The 23,001-nt window shown below is 45.9% G+C and overlaps 1 protein-coding gene across 4 annotated transcripts in view; it reads right to left on the reverse strand.

Moving 5' to 3' along the window:
• Window positions 1–344: 344 nt before the first annotated feature.
• Window positions 345–23,001, reverse strand: part of LOC144170468 (uncharacterized) — a 36,518-nt gene continuing 13,861 nt past the window's right edge. Inside the window, exons 7-8 of one of the 4 annotated variants that reach the window (XM_077700294.1) lie at window positions 21,400–21,500; window positions 345–6,562 (exon numbers count right to left, since the gene is read on the reverse strand). In XM_077700294.1, the coding sequence (XP_077556420.1) occupies window positions 6,440–6,562; window positions 21,400–21,500 (224 nt within the window). In that variant the 3' untranslated portion in view covers window positions 345–6,439. Of the gene's footprint in view, window positions 6,563–6,647; window positions 9,635–11,053; window positions 14,130–21,399; window positions 21,501–23,001 lie in introns of those variants that run through there. The other 3 variants (XM_077700293.1, XM_077700296.1, XM_077700295.1) reach the window with 3 other exon arrangements.

Genomic DNA, 23,001 nt, shown 5'->3' on the forward strand with positions numbered 1-23,001 from the left:
CTCGAGGCGACCACCCAGCATCCCAGGCGCACGTTTGTCAGGCCAAGCCTGCCCGCTTAGAGTGATGGGCCAAGATTGTAAAAAAAAAAAAACAAGCGTATGCCCCTCCAAGGTGATGTCCAATGATTGTCACTTCCCAAAAAATGAAAGAAGCTTACTGTTATAGCAACAATGATGTAGTAAAGGTCGTTGCGGCAGCGAAGAAGAAGCAAATCGGCTGCAATCGGGGACTTTAACCTTCATGAAGGTTGCGTACAGCTTCACTACCTCAAAGTGTTATGCATTAGGGTGAGCTTCCTTCATTTTTTTGTCAGAGTACGCCCAGCACTTCTTCTGTTATTCCACCCTGCCTGAATTCAATTGCTGACTTCTCCATGCCTCATTTTGGTGACTGCCGAGCCGAGGTGCATGAAGTGGAACAACCCCTTGACCACTGTACCATTATCCTATGTATTCCATTTCACTTCTGCCTGTTTTCAAGCTATCATTTCCAAAGGTCTCAATGAATGGTTTATTTTGACACTGCACATAAAAGTTATCGGCAGACAGTAAGTAGTGCTGCGACTCAAATGTGCTGAAAATGTCAGACGTCTGAATTCAGCCCCTGTTGCTGTTATTGTAACCACCACTCGGAAGCCGGAATTTCCAGGAATCAGTACCATGCATCTATGTGAGTATTGGCAGAACAGCAGAGGGTAGCAAGTATGCAGTGATCGGCCACTGCACGGTGCCACAAATCATTTAGTCTGCAACACCTACAGACGTTAAAGGTTTCTTGCCAACAGTACACTAGCAATTAAAAAGCTTTTTTTGCTTACCTTTCGTGCTTCCACTAACAGACTTTTTTCCTGGTGCAACATCAAAGACCACAGGTAACAGACCTGGTAATTGGAGTACCTCGACCTGAAAGGCCCCGCAGCACGCGTGGCCTATTTTTAAGAGCTGCGCTTCAGAAATGCAGCAGAGAGAGAGACAGGCTGCGATGGTTTAAGTCAGCGACATTTTTATTAAACGCTAACCATTCATAAACAGAGAAAGCAAGACATGTTACACATCTCTGCTTCGAACAAAGCCATGCGGCACTTCAAACTCTACATGCGGCGGTCACAACAATGAGTTGCGCTCTGGCCACCAGTGAGGTACACAGCCCAAACTAGTGTTTCTACTGGCTCCCGCATTTGATCGCTCTGTGGAGAATTCGGGGGTTGCGCTTGCCTGTCCACCGGCTCAAATTGTTCCTGCTCTACAGTTTGCTATACAACATGTGGAATGTAGTGGCCTCCTCTATGCCTTACACGCATAGGTCATTGTAATAGTATGCACATTGCTGTCCTGAACCCAGTATTAACTACGATAAATGTGCGTTTCATGCCTTGCACATTAGCAATGGCTTGTGGAGAGAAACTAGCCACGCTAACACAGTGGTTGCTTATATGGGGTGGAGCTGCATTGCTATTTCGTGAGCATGCACATTTTTTGGTCCCTTCCGAGGGTAGGAGAGGAGTAAAGGAGAGAGAATTCGTACTAGACCCGTCTTTGCTTTTTGCAGTTACTCACACAAACTTCTATTTTTGCATTTAATCATACAGGTGTAAAAGAATTAGCCATTATGCTACAAGCAAGGTCCAGCTCAAAAAGAAAAAAAAAACAATGCATACAAAAACCAAATTTACACCCTTGACACCTTGCTGGAGATAAACATTTTATTACGAATTGTTTCACTTTGCGTTAGAGAGCTACGACCCAGCTTGTGAATGTGAACAGTTTAGCACTATTCTTGCAAAGAAAGCTTCATGTAAATAAGAGAGGGTATAATTTTCAAAGCTAGGTACATTACCGAACAAAACAGCTAACTGAAGGCAGAGGAAGTTAACCCACAAGCAGTACCCCAATTCACCGGTGTACTCATTTCTGCGAATGTCTTAAGGGAGGTATTAGGGCGCTGTAAAAACAGCATAAAGTGAAAGAAGCCCTCATAGATGCCCTTACAGAGTTTCAAATGTCAAGAAAAGCATTGTGCCAGTCTCCTAACTGCTCAAGGGTGTTCCATCCCTGCTGTTCTGCCAAGGGCAAGGTGCTGGCAGAAAGCACGACAGCGGTACACGCATGACACGAGTACCCTCTAAACTTTCCTGACACTTCCACAGGTAAGAAGACACGAACAGGCCTCTGGGCAGAAACAAAGAAATGTGCATGCTTCTCAACTAATAAAAATAAGTCGGAAACTTTACTCTTAACCAGCAACAAATGTCTCAGCAGATTTCAAATGTTTTCTGTAAGGTGTGCAGCCTCAACCATGACATGGCATATTTTCAAGTCATCTTCCACAAAGTAACAACCACGGTTTGCACAGAACATGTTGTGTAAACTGAGTTTAGGCAGACCGAAGAAGCACGTTTGAAGTTTTGCACAAAGAATGCTGATAAAGGACTTAGCCAATGATAAGCAAAATAATTTCACAGCACAATCCTTTAGATGTATGCAAACAGGACAGCAAGAAATGTGCAGTGATCATAAGAGGCACGAAAAGGCACACTGAACACTTTATTACAGTTGACACAACAAAAAAATGAGATCAAAGACCATGCACACTCATAGTTCAGTGTGAACACAAGCGTGTGTAAAACGTCACACAGTGTTTAACATACTGCAAAAAGCAAGACGTAGGCAAATGCACCAGTGATACCATCGAGTTTAAAACAATGAAGCATTCCTGAAAAATAAAAAAAAAAAGCCTTGACACCTGAAGATGCGGCCTACCTGCCTGCACAAGTATGAAGCGTAGGTTGCGGCTTTGTTGAGCAAATAAATGATATCCCTCCTAAATAAGGCCACAAGGGCAGTCCTTTTCCCCACATGTCTGTGAATATTATCAGTGGGTTGATAAATCTATTTTTCAGTCGATTAACAATAAAAATATAACAAACAAGTATTAACAAACAGGTACATAATAGGTCTGTCTGTGAGCTGTTTGACTGCTCTTAACACGCCGAAAATGCGCATTGTAGCTTGACTAATTCTCATTCATACCTGAGATGGCCTGCTTTCCAGTATAATTCTCGTCGAAAAAAGCACACCCCAAGAGTGAAAGTGAAGCAAACATTAGCTACTGTGCTTGCAGCTATGCCGAAAAAAAAAAAAAACAAGAAAAAAAGTTATGCTAGGCGTTTATTAAAAAAAACAGACAAATGCTGGTACAAACTAGAGAAAATTACAGCACTAAGCCTCACTGTTTGACCCTTTATGAGTGAACAGGAGGGGGAGGTTGCCTCTCGAATGACAAATACAAAACACTAAAACTGTTGTGTGCAGACGAATGTACTTAGCCTCACAGGCAATACAGATGCACCAAAGTTTACGTATGCTAGTTTGAGAGAACAAAAATTTACGCGCTACATTTTCTCGAAACAATGTTTAAAACATCAACTGGCCAAGCTCATAATTGTCCTGATATAGGTGGCATCGAGTCAATGTGTAAGGTGCAATTTCCAAGGAGTTCAATTTTTTTAAGAGCATGCGCTTTGGGTGTAGCTAAACATACTACAGTGAAAGCTCGTTAATTTGAACTTCAATAATTCGAATTTATGGATAGTTCGAAGTGTACGGGTTCGGCCAAGTCTCCATAGAAGCCTCTGTATTGAAAAGTCCATTAATTTGAGCGCAAGGGGCCTCCGCCACGAATAATTTGAACTACGCACCACCGCTCGGGCAGTTTGGGGCCCGGCGCACGGCCACGTTGCCTACACACGAGGCAGTGCGTAGTCTCCGGAAAGGAGAGAAAAACAGAGAGAGAGAAGTTAAATGGGGTAAAAGCAATCTAAAACCCCCATAGTGGATGTTTTGGAAGGAGTTTCTTTGCGGACTACATCGATGTGGACACGAGTTCGGGGTGTGGAACGTGCTGACAGATGGCATTCTTTCTGAGGTTAGAAGCGTAGAACCTGTCGCTGGCAGTGACCATGAGGAGGTGGCAGACAAAGAACCAGTGCGGCCATCGCACAGAATTAATGACCGGATGAGATGTTAGCCTTCTCTTCTTCAGCTTTGGAGTACGCAAAAAGGAGTCCTTCGGTTACGTTAACTCGTTAGAGGAAAAGGTTCCAGCCTTCGCCTTCAAGCATAAAAGGCAGGTTTCGATTGAGGCCTTTTTCAAGCATTCAATTTCTTACATGCTCTACTGCTCCACAATCACATTGTACGACATTTCTGCTTCCCTTTCGTTAGTTCGAACTTTCAGAAATTCGAACTGAGGTGACGTCTCCTTGGAGTTCGAATTAACGAGCGTTTACTGTAGTTAATAAAGATCCCAAAAACTCAAGGTGGTGATCTTGGAAGTCATTGTGGCGAGGTGCTAAAGAGCGGTGGGTCGATTTGCAAGAAGCTTTTGCAGATCCCCAGAAGGGCTGTATAACCTACAGCAACCACATCGTTAGCCCGTCCCAAGTCTCGTCTCGTAAGTTGCTACTAGTAAATAAAGCTAAATCTTTTTCTGCCACAAACTGTGGGCAATATCTGAAAGAGAAGTGCTTAAGTGTCACATTGTAACCAGTGCATCCTTTGTGGCTCTTCCTATCCTAAGCTAGGAACATAAGCTAAATATCAGCACCATAAGCTGGTTGCTGTAGCATTTATAGATAAAAGCACTAAGTAAATAACAGCAGGCTGAACAGCAAGCGAAACTGTATGAATCATGGTATCTGGTTTGGAGTTTTTGCGGTGTTTCATCAGCCATTTAATGCTGAGAAATTTGTTTGCGAAATTTTTCTGAGTGTCTTTTGCGCATGCAGAACAAGGATGCAAAAAAAATAGAAACTGGGGGTTCATAAATGTTTAGCCGTGAAGCCCACCAAAATGAAACATAATATTTAATATAGAAACGTCCAAGGTTCACATGTCTGCATATTGCGACAGATCCAAGGTTGCCCATTATCATACACTATTCTGCCTAAAGAACACGTAAAAAAACACCAAAGGGGTAACATATGTGGCACTTCATGTGCGAGCTAAACGCTTGACTGCCTAATGCACTTGTCGTGGCCCTAAGTAACATGGCACGCTTCAACTGTCTTGCACGTAAATTGACCATGGCATGTGCATAAAAAGACTGTTTTCCAACTCCGTGGAGCACACCCCTTTGCAACCAAGCAAGTTGTGAGCGGCTGACCTTTCAGTGACTACTTACGCTCTATTACGCAAACTGTGTGCCCCCGATACACTCTGCCTGACTCTAACAGCATTGCATACAAAACATTCTTTACAACAAAACACTCTTTACAACCAAGCAACCAAGCATGAGTAACATGCTAAATGTAGCATTCGTTTCACTTGGCTCTCTATCTCGAACAATGCGGTGGAACTTGCCTGCAGCAGAGAGAAAACAGCTTCTACGCCACATCAATAAAAGCCCCACTAAGTGCACTAGCCACTCAAACGTATCACTTGCACAAGAGGAAATGGTTGTTTTTGGCTACGCTCGGATTTGTATAATTTGCTGCATGGGATGATATGTGAGATTGAGTTATCCCAATGCTCCTCATGACTCGCACATTTTAGTTGTTTGTTTCAGTTTGCATGTTCTGATTTGTTTTTCTGGGTGTTTTGTTCGAGCCTGAGCTGCAAGTCAGTCCTGCAGCTATTCAGTGCACTGTTTTTTTGCCCTCCTTCCTTGGTGCCATTTGTCACAATTAACTGCCAACTTGTCAGTAAGGTGTGCTTTTTCACCCTTCTGAACAGTTGTAAATCAAGGTAGAGGTGACGTTACAAAATTCAAATATACGTTCAACAAGGCAAGACAGTCGTTAAACAGATGTTTGCTGCCTCGACCAAAAGAGGCAGGTCCTAAAGCAAACATGCCATAAAGAGCACCATCCGTGGAAACCCGTTAGTACAGAACACGAACTTGGCTCAAAAAACACTTTCTTTAGTACTGAGGAATGTTACATCAGCCTTGAGAAGGAGCCAGTGAATAGCAGCTAACCCCTCGTAACCTTGCTGTGCTGGGCAATTTTTCAACTGTCTTGCACGTAAATGTGCAAGACAGCCAAGGAATGTGCAACTTTAGCCAAAACTGAATCTGAGTACTAGGTACTTTATCTCATTACACTCCAAACAGTGTACATGCGCATATCACGTTTTTTTAAATTGTATTTTTTATGACTTCAACAACAATACCTAGAACAAAATACTTTGCATTAATGGACGCAATTCACATTCGCCCAGCGTTTAGAAGCCACTGCACATTTCAGAAATTAGAGTGGCGTACTGCCTGAGACTATCCCATAAAAGACTTTTCCGAGATCTTGCCTGACAAGTGAGCAACATTGCTACGAAGCGCGGTGAGCATAACAGACACCTTCTGGCCCGAGGAGAAATACGACCGGTTGAGGAGAGATTATACTACCGCTTTTACCTTGTGCACACCTGAGAATTGCTCTCACCTTCAACAGCCAAATGCGCAACAATGCACAGTGCCAAAACTTTTCCCCAAGCTTGACAACAGGGAGCAACACTTGTCTGACAAAAAACTGTCAAACATGTCAACAGGCCTACAAGCAGATAACACCTGCAAGCAAACAAAAACAAACAACAGAAACAAAAAACGTGTGTGTCGAGTAAGAGGGTGAAAAAGAAGATGCATGGCAGAGAGCTAGAGAGAGAGAGAGACCATCATTTTTTTTTTTCTGTAAATGCAGTGTAACACACTTTGGCCACTATGTAAAGCTGTTCCTACCTACGGTACGGTTCAAATGCATTATCCTGTGGAGCTTCAGAGAGCATGCAGAGCCATTCACTGCGTGGCCACACTACATTCAAGGAATGCTGCAAGTACTATAGCAGTGTCTGTCAGATAGTTCGAGGACTAGCAGCCAAAAGTTGCAAGCACAAAGCCTCACGGTCAAAAAGCACTTGGGTCAATGCTTGAATCGTGACTTGAGACAGGCCTACACACCTACCCCAGAGTTGCGCGGTACAGAGTGACTGAGCTCATTCACAAGTAAGGCACATACATTTCTTCACGCATAAACTGGACGCAGCACTGTGCTAACGTGCTCGTTACATGAATACAAGCTTCCCCCTGGGCAAACAAGATGTAACAACTGCACTGCAGAACACAGGCACAAAGCTGTCTTTAGAAGCCTCCAAGAATGATGACGCACGTGAGCGCTTGCCCTAGCTAGGGCAGCTCTCTTTCAAAGCAATAAATAAATAAATAAATAAATAAGTAAATAAATAAATGGGTTCTTCAGATAATCTCCAAACACACCATAAATGGTTTCTGCATAATGTAGGGAAAAAATTTAATTGAAAAATCATAAATACACACGCACGAAGATGTACACACACACACACACACACACACACACACAAAGTGCACTAGTAGTTGCCTGAAGCCCTTTCAGCTAGACGACTTACTACTATTGCCGATAAAGCCTTTTGCCACTGTACTGGCCCCACTACCTTGACAGTGCAGCCCAAACTCGGCGTCATGACTAGAGGAGGACGAAATCTGCGCTGAAATGGCCAGAAGTGGTGATAAAGCAGGTTTTGAAAAAATTTAAAGGTATGCATTGTTGTCTTACTGCACGAGCAACTAAAAGTTAACAATCAACACAGCCTGACTACATCACTACGTACCGGCCAATTACACCAAATATTGCTGAGAGCTGCATTTAAATGCTGCTTATGACGAACATGTATTGATTTTGAACACAAAATAGTGATGAACGTAATTATGCTCAGATTTCAACACATAGTGTTTGTGGAAACTTTCAAACAGAATTTCTAGAGCTACACAGAAATAAATATTTGAACACGGTGCGCCACTGGCCTCCATGACCCTACATGGAACCGAGACAAAGAAAGTTGCATTGCAGTTTGCGCCTCTACTGTTTCATTGGTCTGACTACCCGTACTCTTTACACAGCACAGCGACAAGACGATCAACGCAGACCTATTGCTGAAAATAGCTCTGTGCACATCGTTGAGTAAACCGCACAACTGGAGCTATGATGTGAACAAAAAAAAAAAAAAAAGACAGTAATGGTAGTTTAACTGCAAGGGCTTTGCAAATGCCCCGTAAAAAAACACTCAACATCCTGACCACGACAAAGACAGCAATGGCGCCAAGAGGATTGCAAACGCCCTTACACACATGTAATGTACAATGTGTGATGCACCCCTATCTAAGGTGACATCAAAAATCGATGGATGAGACAGAGTTACTGTGAAACATGCAGACAAGAAAGCACTAACAACAGACACCCAAGATTCTACCTCAATGAACAAGCAAACCAAGCGCATTCACACGCTCGCACTCTTTCCCCAACAAACAGTGCTAGCGATGCTGAACAAACAGTGAACGGAGACAAATAACGTGTTGGGAAGGAACCGTCCTTATTGCCTGGCGGTGGTTTGTGAGCACGCCAGGCCGGCTGCCGCATTCCAAATCATATCACAGACTCTCGCAGAGAGCGAAGAAACCACAAGCAGCCGGAAAGGCACCGAAAGAAGAGGACAAAACAACAGAACCGGTGCCCTCACCGCCGGCTACGACTAAAACAAGCGTAGATTTTACTTTGAACGGATGTTCCACTGAGCAGCCTCTCGAAAAAAAGTTCCGCACGTGAAAATATCGTGTCCACGCGCAGTCATATACACACACAATGTCTCTCGCCCTTTAATGCGCACTACTTTACAACACTAAACAGTGCATGAATAACCATTGCTCCAATATTATGCTACCACTGCTGCTGTTTCCACTAAAGCAAGTGTAAAGGGGCAGCATAGGCATGCACGAAAAAGTGCATTCTTCACCAAACCTACAAGTAAAGGATCAATTTTTCCCCTTCATTTCCCTCCAATCAAACTCTTTCTGAACTTGACTCGCACGTGACAAATCACGACAAAGGCTGTATGTCATTACAGCAGCAGTGACCGTGAAAAGTTACACATCAAAGGTCATCAGATGCATCGTTTACGTGCTTGTAAGCATGTTCTATACTAGTGTATTGGTTACAAGCTTTTTAACAACCTCCAAGGATCTTCCTTTTATGATTCATGACATTACGCCAAAACAGTGCGGAAAGGGCCTGCATCTGCTTAATTTTGTTTTACTGCAAAGTGCCTCTTTCATTTGGGGTTTGTATATTTGAATGCAGTCCTGTCATCGCGCCGATAAGACAAACCCATTTGGTGCCTTTGATGCCCCTTTAAAAAAAAAGCAAAAAAAAAAAAGGAAAATCTTAGGTCACAACTATGAAAGGAAAGGTTTCGCTGGTAGAGATAAAACTGCACATCATCGAATGGGCCAAAACAATCCTCAGGACAGCCATCTGGGCAGACGTTACTGCCACATACCGCATCTTGGTCGAGCAAATGTACGTTAGGTGTGAAAAAGACCTGCAGGGTGCTTATGATCCAGCTGTTTCCGCTGCTGTTACAGCTACATTTCGGTCAGCTGCCAACACACAGTTTGCCAAGAGACAATGACAGCATAAACGTTCCATCTTGAACGCCCCAGAAATGCCAAAGACATTCTAAGCTCTGGGTATCTTTGGCATTCTTACGCTTGCTGAAAGGTCTGATCACCACAAGCAAGCATTCCAAGCTCTAATCCTGAAGTTTGCTTTGGCCTCTGGAAAAAAAAAGAAGAAAGAAACAAAGAAACAATTCTTCAGAAACCAAGCGAATCACATGTGGCAGTGCGCTCTGATATAAGTATTGAACGTAGACTCCTCTATCTCACGTGACGTGGAGGGTGGTGAAAGCCCCAGAAACTTCTGCTGCCACTACTTCAAAGTGCAACAAGATGAAGCTATGCGACGAGACAGAGTGCCCTGTAATATTTGCATGCCGTTACCATCGCACTGCATTGCAACGTGACGATCAGTGCATCCCTTATGGCAAGGACGTAGGTAGATCCCAGGCTCCTATAACTCTTCTGTATCAACCCTAGTGACCTTGCAGCTATGCTTCATTGCAATGCCTCCATTCCAAGAAGAATGAAAGGCCTAGTCACTACTAAAGCTCTATGAGTTCTCATAAGAACAAAGAGAAAAGCAAGCCTCTTACTGCAGCACCCCTTTGCAGCCTTGAGCTGGAACTGAAGAAGATACTCCTTTCTGGGTAACTCAATGCGCTCGATGGTCTCGAAAGAGATTTCACCATTTCAAGCTTCGGTCTCCCAACACGAACTGAGAGCCCAATCAGCAGTAGTATGTCCATGAAACATCATTATCCTGTAATAACACTTCCACGCAAAAATGAAACAATCAATAACCCCATGTATATATATTACATATGCAGAATAAATATATATGTATATACATATATAGTTTTTATACTTACTATTATACAGGTTCTATTCATAAGGAAGACTGTATGCTATATGCACACTAGAATACCTACAGCTACTGTACACGCCTGAAGAAGGCATCCAAGGGAAAAGAATGGAGAAAAAATAAAGCTGTAGGGTAGAGATTGAAGCTTGATGAAGGGCCAGGAGGACGCAACATGCCCCCAAACACGGCAATACGAGGAAGCTCGCAGGGCGACTGAAAGCATGGAGGACGCTATTTTCATGAAAGCTAGCCACAGGTACGGGCTTCCGCGCTCCAACACTGCAACTTCCGCTGCAAGCTGCAGCAATAGTGTTCTTCCGAAGCGATGAAAGTAAGATGAGCCTCATCCTATAATCAGGGGTGCCCCCGTGAGCAAACAATGCAGCGGCGTATATAGTACCTTCAAAACTACCAGCCTACAAGGCTGCTGCCATCCCTCCCGTGCGCACAGCCATGGAAGAAAAATACTTTGTCGTAGAGCAACACATATACTATATAGTAGTGTATATCACAAGGAACTGAACACTGTCAGGCCCTCTCCTGCCTTGGGTCATACAAATGCCATACGGAGCAGTGGTAAGGTGCCTGATTATAAGCTGCCGAGTAGGGCACGGCACATGCCATCCGCCAGCTACGTACAAGAGGTACCAAGCAGAGCTTGCCATAAACAGCTCCTCTTTCCGTACGAATAATGATTCTCTATGAGGCAATGCTTTCAGATGAGACCAGAGGTTTCCTTTCATCTTTTACTATTTCTAAAAAAAGTTGCCGATAAAAATGACAATATCAAGAAACCTTGGAAAACTGTAACCCCTGCTAAAAGTTACAACCAGCCTGCAGATGTCGGGAACTGGAACTAAAAACAAGTTTGGTTACTTTTTAGTGGTCGGCTATCTAACAAACGCAGTCCGGCGATAAAATGCAGAAATGAATTTTCGTGGCTGGATATTACAAGTGCTCTCTACAGCTGATCAGGCCAGCTGAAAACTGGTTTATCCGACAACAGCTTATCATTCGCCAAGTCTGCCGCCCCCCCCCCCCCCCACTGAAGGTTATCTATATTGCAGAAAAAAAAGAAAAAGAAAAGGAGAAAGATAGTACCTCATCCACGTGAGTGCATGATGGAATGTTCACCTGGCTTAAGACAGAACACTCAGTAACTTCTACAGCTATCAAATCAAGACAATGGATGCTGTGCTATGGTGAAGATTTTTTGTAACAGACAGCAATCCTGCAGGTTTTGTTGGTACACATTAATACGCAGAAACCAAAGCAAATGTAGATGCATTAGTGGGTCAGAAGGAACATTCACTAAGACCAGGGCGGAGGGGTGTGTTCAACCAAAATGCAGATCACATTGCAAGGAACTTTTCAGGTGAAAGCTCACTAGAAATAATTTACTACACCTCCTGGCAACTCGTTACCTACCAGTCAAAAATGACATTTGCCTTCCTAGTTGCCCCAATCAGATATTAAAGGGGCCTTAAAGACAGAATACAAGTTTGTTTTATTCGAAATATTTGGTGTTTTATAGTGCTTCCAGTGCTTGTCTGGCAGCAAATGATGATTTATTCACTGAGAAATTAAACAAATTAAGCCAAATTTCAATTCTTTTACTTCATCGACTGTTTTGAGACACCAAGGATGACGTATCAAGGGAAGAGACACAAAACGAAAGTTAGTATGTTGACTAAGGCTGCAGTGAACGGTGGAACGTCTTTTGTTGTGCTGCTTACTATCCGTCCTCCTAGGTGCACTATGATACCACTCAGGACCGCTTTCCACACTTGCCCCAGATTTGACCCTGGATTACTTTTGTTACAATCGATAGGAATTGTTCGTGAAAAATTGGGTACGCTCAACGAACAGGGTCACGTAAGTGGTGATGTTGCTTATGCCAGTCGGCTAGTGTCGCGTTAGACAGGCCCAATGCGCCCGAAACTCTGTGCAGCTTTGGCCAGCATAATGTGCGCCGTACGCACTGGTGCTTCTCTGTTTACATGTTTGTTTGTAACTTCCATTGTTTACCCCCCATTCTTACTGCTTTAAAAAGGATGTGCACTACATTTAAGCACAAATGGCCCATTCTGTAAGCTTATAATCCCTGTTTAGTTGGCGCTCGATTTTGCTGGTTTCAGCCAATTGCAACGAGCTGACCATAATACATCATAAGTTCAGTGCGGAAAAGTAGCAAGGGTGCCGCACATTTCTTCTCTATTATCCTCATTATATTGCTTATTTTAGTGAAGTTTCCATGAAAATTGGTGTCAGCGTTATTCTAACAGGGCAATATTTCAAATAAACCAAACTTGCATTTTGTCTTTATGGCCCCTTTAATGAACAGCACTGCCCAGAAGCAAAGTGATGCTATGCCAGAATTTTGGAAATGCTGTGTTCTCGGTTGCTTTAAACATAAGACTGCAGTTTTTTCAGTGCTGTAATGAAGAGCACTTCCTTCAAGACAATTGTTGATAAAAGAGTGGACACTCCTGTTATCAGCTAAATGTAGAATGTAGCAGCCATTTCCACTGTACCCATCTTTGCTCTCTGTAACCAAGCGCTACTAGTATTGCTAGCAAAGCATCAGTCCTACAGAATATCAACAAAAAGTGCAACTAAAAAAGTGTACCACAGTAGCTGTACGTTTGCTACAACCACACTTCTGTAAATAACCGACTGAAAATAATGTTCCTGTGCATCTTCCATTCACAGTCAGCTGGACTTCTGTCATTCATCAGAACTTCTAAAGCTTGATTAAAACCATATCACGCCTCCCCTGCAGCTTAAAAATAACCAGGCGACAGGCACCCATCACTTTGATGTTTAAGCGAATCACCTTACACCGCATTCACACTTTCATTCAGACAAAAAACGATCAACAGGACAACTATGTCGCAATTACACCTGAATCATTTCTCAAAAAATAAGCATCATTTCCTCCGTGCTTGTCCTAGTGATCCATCCCTATTTACTGCCTTACGGAACGACTACCAGGCTCAAAAGCTCGAGAGGTACAGGAACGGAAGCCAACACACTCCTGAGGACAGCTCTGGCAAAACTACGTTCAGAAGTAAGTGAGATCCTTAGATGGAGGCATGCCTCTGATGTGTGTCAGAAACGGAGTAGACGAAGCAGCAGAATTACGATCCCCTTCGTACCAGGATCGCAGCCTGTGGTGCCGACACAACAGGCCGTCGTCGGTGCAGCGAAGGGCGAGGCAGTCTCTCCGTCGGACTAGTTTTCTATTTTTCTTGAGCAGGCGTCCTTTGTACAAACGCAACAGTTGGGAAGGCTTTGTGCGATGACGACAGAAACGTTAAGGAGATGACGACAAGCCTTGCTTTCTTCCTTCCCCTCCTCCTCGCATCACCTTCCCTGCTAAATCGTAAACTACATATAGCAGGGTGCGCTGCCGGTATCTACAATGGTGCCCAGAAGTGTGAACTCCGGGGATCCACAAACGGGACAGAGGGGGAGAAGAGAGAGTGGCTAGAAAAATATAGTCAAAATGAGCAAAAAAGTGTTGAGAATAAAGTAGAGAAAGAGAGAGCGGCGAGAAAGGTACATTTGACGACAGAAGGAACCTGCCGGATCGGGGCAACGCTGGGGTGGCGTCTTGGCCGGGAGTAAGTCGGCCGGCGGGGTGGGAAGGAGTAGCTGCCGTGGCCGGTGCGGCCAAGGCTATGAGAAGACAAGAAAGAAGACGATGGCAGCAATGGCAATGCACACGATGAGCAGGATGAAGGAGACCAGACAGGCCAGCTGACAGGGACGCTTCTTCTTGGCCGCCTTTGTTGTCGGGGGCGCAAGACGCGGCAGGAGGGGACAGAGAGAAGGGGAAGAGAGAGAAGAGAGTGCATAGAGATGCATGTCAGGTGACAGCCCTCCTTGGCTGCCTGACACACATCCTGGGCAAGATACAAGATAAGTCACAAGAAAGCGAGGTGACAAGAGTACCGGTGCATTACTGGCGTGAACTAAGCTGATTGACAGGACCTCATAAGGCCTCAAGGTGCAAGGCATGGGCATGCGAAACAGGCGCTCACTGCTTGGCCCTGTCCCTACTAGCTTTAAATTCTTTTGGCTTGAATGCATTGGTACTCAAAATGAAAGGTTTCTACACTTTTTGTTCGGAGGGCTGGGTTAATAATGACCAAAGGCCAGGCAATCAACCATTGTCCCCTTTCCTTTTGCATGTGCAGTTTACTCGCACAAACCAAAGATGTATATCCAACCTCAATGCAGACTCTTAGTTCACATCAGCCTATGCCATCTAAATTAATTTAATCCAGATGCCAACCAATTAAATCTGGGCATCAACAAAATTATACCAGCTGTCAGAAGGTTGTTCAGGAGTGTTTTGTGCGAGATTCGGTGCAGCTTTGCGGACTTTGTTGCGCATGGTGTGGTGAAAACGTGGTGTTTCTTGATCCATACATGCAAAATATTTTATGCGCACAGCTTAATGAACATTTACTAACACGCGCCATAACAAGCACTCCCACATCGCAAGCAATCGTGCTGGCCAGCTGGCTATTGCCTTCCGGGGTCCTTTCCTTTACAGGGGAACTTCCTGACTTCGTGCTGTGACAGTGGGCCGGCAATGAGACAAGATAATGCCATGCAAAAGCAGCTCCAGCCATAGTAAAAGACAAAAGATAGAGCCTTGCATAGAAGGTTTTTGTTTCTGGCATGGTTACTCAATGGAACTTCACAAAAAAGTCACTCATAATGTCAGCACATGCACAGTTATGGCTTTGTTTAGCTTATGTCTGGCAGCCAAGCCCCAGTGCCTGAAAGAGGCCCCAATATAGTGGTGCCCCATTTGTACGTTTTTCACCGGATTGGAGTAAAAAACGAAACAGCCAGGAAAACACAGCAGTGAGGAATACTAGAAATATAAACTGAAACCATCTAGTTTCGACTTCTAACCCTTAAAACACATTGGGCTTCCTTGATCATCAGTCCCGGATCATCCACGGACTGCCCGAGATGCGATCTGGCGCTCGATTTTTACATATATTCCTATGGAACTTCTGGTCCGAACAAAGTCCTCGTACTGCCTGCAGACCGTGCAGGACTGGTAAATCGAGGAAGCCCATTGTCGCCTCCCAAACCTCTTGTCCTTTACTCTGGCAAAGTGAGCTTTTCTTCTATCACATAACAAGTGCCTTCTTAAGGTTCCCGTGCAAGACGCCTGGGCAAGCGTTTACACATTTCCTTCTATCTCGGAATGGTGCTGTTTTAGTGTCGAGAGTGGTAGTTTGAGATCTTTAACAATGTCAAATCCTTTCCTCGCTGGCTCATCAATGACTGTTCTCAGAATTGAGCTTTCCCTTGTGGGAAAGCCTTTTCTGCTTTCGCGATGCCATCAAGAAAGCATGATAATGATAGCACTCACAGAGGATGACAACCACTGTGGAGTAAGGCTAAAGGGTATGTGAAGCCCCTCAGACAAAGCGTTGGATGAATGTTACGAACATTCCGGTTATAACTGGGTGTAAACCGGTGATCCACAAAGCTCTTCCCACCGATGGCCATCTAGTGGCGGTGACTCTGGCTCATACATGCCTCCATGTAGTCAGATCTGTAGTCAAGCTAGGCCAAAGATTTTGAAAATTAAAAAACGTGGTCGGTGCTTTTTGCTTGTGCGGATTTGGGGTGCAAGATTGCGATGTATCGTGCAGAAACGCTCCTACGATTGCGATGCATTGGAGGTGATCCCAATGCATTACCACTTATGGGAGCTTCGCTGGGACTGGCCAAAGGTGATTAACAGCCAGGAAAATGCAGCCCTGAGAAACGTTATACAGTGGAACCCCAATGATACATCTTCTGGTCTTAAGACGACCTGCTTCTTACGATGAATCACCCTGATCCCGGCAAACTCCCCATAGACACAATGCAGAAACCTCGATTACACAACGGTCGGGCGCCCGCGGTCCGCGTCGCCACCTTTTCCCGGCTTTTCCTTATTCTTAACCCCTGTTTGACACTGGTTGATGTGCAAAAGTCCGCAGGCGGGCCAGACCACTTGCTGAACAGATGCAAGCAAGCAGGCGGGTACTGGTAGGCAGGAGTTAACCTTCGACGACCCCACGCGGCAGCAGAAAGCCGATGAGCGAAACGCAAGAAGTCAAAATGCAGGTGGCCCTGGACTGCAAATTCAAAGCTCCCATCGAACTGACAAACAAGAAAACACCCACGCAATAACCCCCACTGGTGACCAAACACCCACTTTCCTTGCCCACTCGATCCAAGTTTCTTCCTTTCTTGACGCTCTCTCCCTCTCTCTTTGCTCTCTGCTTATCAGTGTCTTTCAAAGCCGCGTTGTCGCTCCGTTTCTTTCTTTCCCGCCTTCTTTTCATCGCCGCCTTGTACTATCGTTCATTTCACGCGGTTTTGGCAGTTTCACTCTCTCTTTTTCCCCTCTCAATTTGCTTGGTTGCGTCGGCCTTCCAAACTTATCTTGCGCACGCAAGGCGCAGGGCTGGCAGGCTAGCGCCGGATGGCATGAGGGTCGTGTGGCACGCTCGCCGAAGCGCGGCTCCCGTAGACAGTGGCGCCAGATTTTCCTCTAGTGTATATTAGTATGAAACTCTATGATTACACCCAACAAAGTAGGCTTAGATTTGCTTTTCATAGGAAACACACCCAAAATATACATCCTTCTGGGGGAAGAGAAGGTGCCCAACCTTCACTAATCATTACTGCTGAACAATTTAAAATTTCAAAATGAAATTATGATTGAAGTGAATATCAAATAATGATGTCCCTCCTACCCCAGCCAAACATACATATACTAATCCCTCATTAAATCAAACTCGGATAGTATCTAGAAATATCGGTTAAGTTGAAACTTTCTCTCGCCGTGCATTTACCTCCCATAGGCGCCATGCATTTGCCGTCCTTTATCTCAAGACATCTCTTTGGGGACCCCGGATATCTCGAGATGTTGACTGAGAGGACACAAGGCAAAGTCCAGTGCAGGCTGCTGACAAGGTCTCTGGTCAAACACTCAGCTCCCACTCCACGCCATACGCAGTAGTGAACGGCAAATTTACGTGGAGTACATGCTGGACAAGGCCGATGACCCCGTTAATAGAATGTTGTCCTACATGTACATTGTTGAGATAGCAGTAGACAACGCAGCTGATTATGCGGACAACACGGAGCCTAAAGAAATGCTTACAACGAAAGAAACAGGAAACATGCTGCGTCCGCTTCGCAACAAGGTAGAATGCATTGAACAGCTCGAGAAGGCCTTTCTGGTACCAGATGCGAATGCCAAACAGGTGAGCATCACGCAGTTCTATTTTCCGCGCTAATAAAAATCTGTTTTTTCTGCAAATTACTTTGCCATTAGAGTGGAACCCCACTGATACGTCCCCTGGTCTTACGATGACCCGCTTTTTATGATGGATCACCGCAGTTTTGGCAAACTCCCCACAGAAACAACGCACTATGAATTCAGAAGATACTACACTCAGGTGCACGCGGTCTGCTTCATACGGCGCATCCTGGCGGTGATAAATCGGTGTTTTTCCCATCTTTTAAACCGCTTCGCCGCCTCGTCTCGACTTTCTTTATTCTTAACCCCAGTTTGACGCTGCTTGATGTGTAAAGGTCCGCAGGCATGCCAGACCACTTGCTCAACAGACGCAAGCAAGCAGGCGGGCATTTGTGGGTGGGAGTTAACCTTCGAAGGACCCACACGGCAGCAGAACACCAATGCGTCAATCCCGAGAAGTCAAAGTCCAGGTGGCTGGAGGACCACAAATTTGAAGCTATCATCGAGCCAATGAACACGAAAACACATACAACGCAGCTCAACGGCGATGACTGAACACCCATTTTCCTCACCCGCTCAGTCCAAGTTTCTTCCTTTTCAACGCTCTCTCTCTCCCTCTCTCTCTTCTCTCTGCTTACCAGTGTTTTTCAAAGCCGCGTTGTCACTCTGCTCCTTTCTCTGCCGCCTTTCTTCCGTTGCTGCCTGGTACTATTGTTCATTTCACTTGGCTTGGCAGTTTCATGCTCAACCACATCGGCCTTACCTCGCGCGCGATGCGCGGGCTGGCGGGCTACAAACAGCCCCAGACAGCAAGGGGTCACGTAGCATGCAGCGCTTGGCTGGCAGGCTAGCTGGGACGCCGTGGAGAAGAGGGGGGCACAAAATCGGTGTTTATTTTTTCTATAAACTTGGGATTTCAGCTAAAGGTTTGCAAATTATGCCAGAACGCACTAAATATGGTACCTAGCGTAAATAAGTTCTTAGCCCACCTGTCGCGCGAGACCGTCTACTAGGCCGGCATTCACCCGCACTCTGGTCATACGATGCTTTTACGTGGTCCCTTGAAAGTAGTATTATCATGGTTCTATTGTATTATGAAAGCTTGCCTGTGCAGCGCAGCTTTTGTTACCAGCACTAGCTTTTATATCAGTGACCTGACCACAAATTTTCAGCGTTTTGCTGAACACGATACTCCACTTATTTCAAAATTTTCAGCGGATTGTACGACTTCGAGTTAACTCCACTTACAGTGGAATCTCGGTCATACGAATCTCAAGGGGCGGCAAAAATATTCGTATCACCCGAAAATTCGTATCATCAGAAAACGAGAAAAAATGGAATAGTGCCGCGCATGTGACAGGCGGCGGCAACATGGCGTCGGCTGTTGCCCTGAAGAGGTGCAAGTAGTTCAGCGACCGCTTGTAACCTTTTGTTAAAACACAGCTCAAGGTGTAAACTCAATTGCTCATGCGGGGAAGACTCATGAAGTGGGAGAAAACTGCGCTATAAAATATCATCCGCGCCAAATATGCGCCGCGGAGGTGGCCCAGCAAGCTGCTGTGAGCGCTTCGAAATTGCCGCCATGAGGCACACGTCTCCCCATTGGCGCAAGTCATGACTCATGAGGCTCCTCCCACTGCCGTTCGCGGCAACGTTGGCGGCAACCAAGGCTGAGCACGGCCGGGGTAGGGCGGCGACGCGCGCTGTGTGACTCGATACCAACGTGCGCACGCGGCCGCTCTAGCCCGGCCGTGGGCAGAGGTACCAACCACCCCAGCAGAGGCTGGCGCCGGGGTGCCGGCCCGAATCGTCAACGCGGGAGTCAAAAGAACGCGTGCTCACCTTCGACGCGACGTGCGCACGCGAACCGCATGTGATTCGTGCACGTCGGCGTTGCGCGTGCATTATTTTCACGCCCGCGATGACGATTTCACCCCCGCGACAGATGCTACCTCGCTCGGAAAATGAAGCCCGACGCGCGCGGCAGTGGGAGGAGCCTGCCGACTTGCGCCAATGGCGAGGTGCGCTCTTCATGGCGGCAGTTTGAAAACGCTCCGGACAGCCCGGTGGCCCCGCCGGAGATGTTTTGGCCTAACACCCCAGCAGATATTGAATGGGCGCTTTCACTACCGGCGCGGATGATGTTTTATAGTACCGTTTTCACCTACATTATAAGCTCCTTTACCGCTCAAGCAACTTCGTGCGTGCCTTGAGCGATATTTTAGAGAGCGCTTAGAAGCGGTCGCTCGAGCTCCCGACACCACTTCGCGGCCGAAGCCGCCACCATGTTGCCGCCGCCGGCCGCGGCGCGTGCAGGTGGTTACGCGGCAGGGTCAGCGCGCCTGTGGCGAGCGCGGCGCGTTTTCGCGAGCGGAAAACGCTCCATGCGGTTCACGCTCCATGCTTTTGTGCCCGCGCGCAACCAAGGCCGCACGGCCACACCAACACTCCCGCCTCCCGTCCACGCCGCAGTCATCTGCTCGCGGCTCCCGTGTTCGTATCACCCGCACCAGGTGATAAATGCGTACGGATCAACCGAATTTTTTTACACTGCATACAATGCATTTTCGCCGGGGAATTTTAAAAAATTCGTATCACAACGAAATTCGTATCAACCGAATTCGTATCACCGAGATTCCACTGTATTTCAAAATTTTCAGCGGATTTTATGACTTTGAGTGATTGCAGGATTACTTAGAGAATATACAATGTAGACTATTTATAACGTACCCACTTATAATGTGGGACCGGATATAACGCATATTTTTGTGACGACCAGTTTTCCTCCCATAGAACTCAATGCATAAACATACCACTTAAAACTCGGTTGCCCGAAGCACAATATTGTTTATAGTGCAGTTTTTTGGCAGGTCTGCTGATCAACTGGTGCAGCTGGAGCATCGTCTTAGGGTGGCAAAAAAAAAAAAAAAGAAGAAGAAAATGAATCCTCCGTCCAACGCAGCGTGCGCCTGCTTTACGCTAACTTAGACACAGAAAAAAAAAAAAAAGCACCTCGTAGTTGGCATTTTCTGTTTTTACTCATGTCATAACGACACCTGCCCTTGCTCTTGGTGAACCCGTAAAGATAGCGAGCCCCCACTCATGTGGTAAGTTGTTTTTATTAGAACGTTGTGCAGACTAGCAGCCGGCCTTTCCCGTTTCGAGCACCTGGAGATAGCGATTCGTGACACCGGAGGTTTCTGCTAGTACCTGTACTTTGTGCTGACAAGCAACCACTTTCAGCATCACGAGCCAAGGTATGGTAAAAAAAATCTGGCTTGCATTCTCATCCCGTTGTCCAGCCAGCATAAGCCAGGCTTTGTCCCTTCTTGCGGCGTCCGTTCTTCTAAGTGCTAAGAAGCGCAGCTGTGCTCCCTCAAAACACGAACACAAAGTCGGTTGAGGCTCCACTAGCAGTTTGTAAGACCGTGCAGCAGCATCTCATGTGAAAAAATAAAGACGAAATAAAAACCATCCCTCTGTATTTAAATTAAGTGCCATTCGTTTGAGTGATGATAAACAAAGAATGATTGAGAGGTAGGTTGCAATGTGGTTGGAGTCACGCGTTTCGTTTATAGCGCAGTGCCGCTTATAGTGCGGATTTTCGTGGCTCCAGTGACACATTATAAGCAGAGTACACTGTATACATATATATGAGAATATTCACACATTCCTAGTAAGCATGTGTTTGGCATGCTCAGCTGTCCAGCCTTTCCTGTTCCTGGCAAAAGTAGTCATGCAAAGAGGACAATTAAGAGTGGAACATACCAGGTTCTCCTCTGAACTGGCAGCAGAGGCAGGCCCGAGCAGCCTCAGATTACTGGACTGTGCCATGTCACTGGGTGGGTGAGTCTTGGACAGTTTGTCATCTGCAAAGCACATTCAACCAACAAGCGCCAGTTAGACACGTCGTAATGTGACAAAGCCAACATTGTTAGCCTTCACCAGGTTCTGCAGCATGAGACCACGAAATGGAAGTTCATTAGAAGAAAAAACACACTCTGGGCACCGGTTAAAAGCCGAATGAACACCTTAGCCTGTCTTAACAATTAATGACCGTAAAAGCAGGCCCAAAGAGCAACATCTCTAAATGTCATTAGTTCGCAATGCCAGTCAAATAATGTCCCAGTTTCTGAGTTATAATAAATGCGCAGATACCAAGTCAAAAAAGTAAAAGTAATTGGTTGCATGATACAGTGGAATCTCGATGATACTATTCTTGGTGATACGAATTTCGGGATGATACAAATTTATGATAAGTCCCGGCGAAATCGCATTGTTGATAAGTCCCGGCGAAATTGCATTGTTTGCAATGGGAAAAATTTCGCCTCTTACGAACGGACCTGCGCTGCCCGGTGGCTGATACAAACAAGCCGGCGAGGCGCCTGCCTGCCAAGCGAGGAAGCGACGGCGATGTACGGGCTCTCTCTCGCCTCTTTGCCGCTCTTTTTCCAGGAATGGCCGGGCTGTTGTTTCGCCGCTCGCGAAAACGCGCCGTGCACTTCACAGGCGCGCTGACGCCGCCGCGAAACCAACCGCACACTGCGCGGTGTGCGGCCGGCCGCGGCAACATGGCGCTGGCTTCGGTCGCGAAGTAGTGCGGGGCGCTCGAGCGACCACTTCTAACCGCTCTTTAAAATGCAGCTCAAAGCACACACGAAGTTTCTTGTGCGGTAAATGAGCTAATAATGTGGGCGAAAATGGTACTATAAAACATCATCCGCGCCGCTAGTGAGAGCGCCCATGAAATATGCTCCAGGGTGCTAAGCCTAAACATCTCCAGCGGAGCCAGCCGGCTGTCTCGAGTGCTTCGAAACTGCCGCCATGAGGCAAACACCTTCCCGTTGGCGCAAGTTGTCAGGCTCATCCCACTGCCACGCCGTCGCGCATCATTTTCTGACCAAGGCACAGGTGGCTCCGGGCGCGGAATCGCCGACACGGGTGTGAAAATATCGCGCGCGCAACACTGACGCGCACAAATTGCGTGCAAAAATGCTCCTGTAGTGAGCTTGGCCGCCGCGAGTGAGGAGACCATAAGGGACCGCTCAGCGACATGGAGGTTAAAAAAAGGTAGAGAAACGTCAAGGATTTCTTCACGCGAACGTAAGGAAAGAAATAAACTAAAACTTTTTTCAGTGTTCAATCATTGGTCTGTGTTGGTTCATACGAATTTCAGGTGATACGAATATTTTTCACGGTACCGCGAGATTCACATCATCGAGATTTCACGGTAGAAGGAAATAGTTTCTTCTGCAATTCTGGGCTTCAACATTCTTACACAAGACTTGCAACGTTGCACATTTTACCTAAAAAAGTTGCCACTCAATAGCAGTGAAAGTAAAGGTTTGGTTTATCTTTACCACACAAAGT

This window comes from Haemaphysalis longicornis, unplaced genomic scaffold (genome assembly GCF_048455015.1).
Source record: "Haemaphysalis longicornis isolate Haplotype H1 unplaced genomic scaffold, Haemaphysalis longicornis Haplotype H1 scaffold_2, whole genome shotgun sequence".
Taxonomy (NCBI): Eukaryota; Metazoa; Arthropoda; class Arachnida; order Ixodida; family Ixodidae; genus Haemaphysalis; species Haemaphysalis longicornis.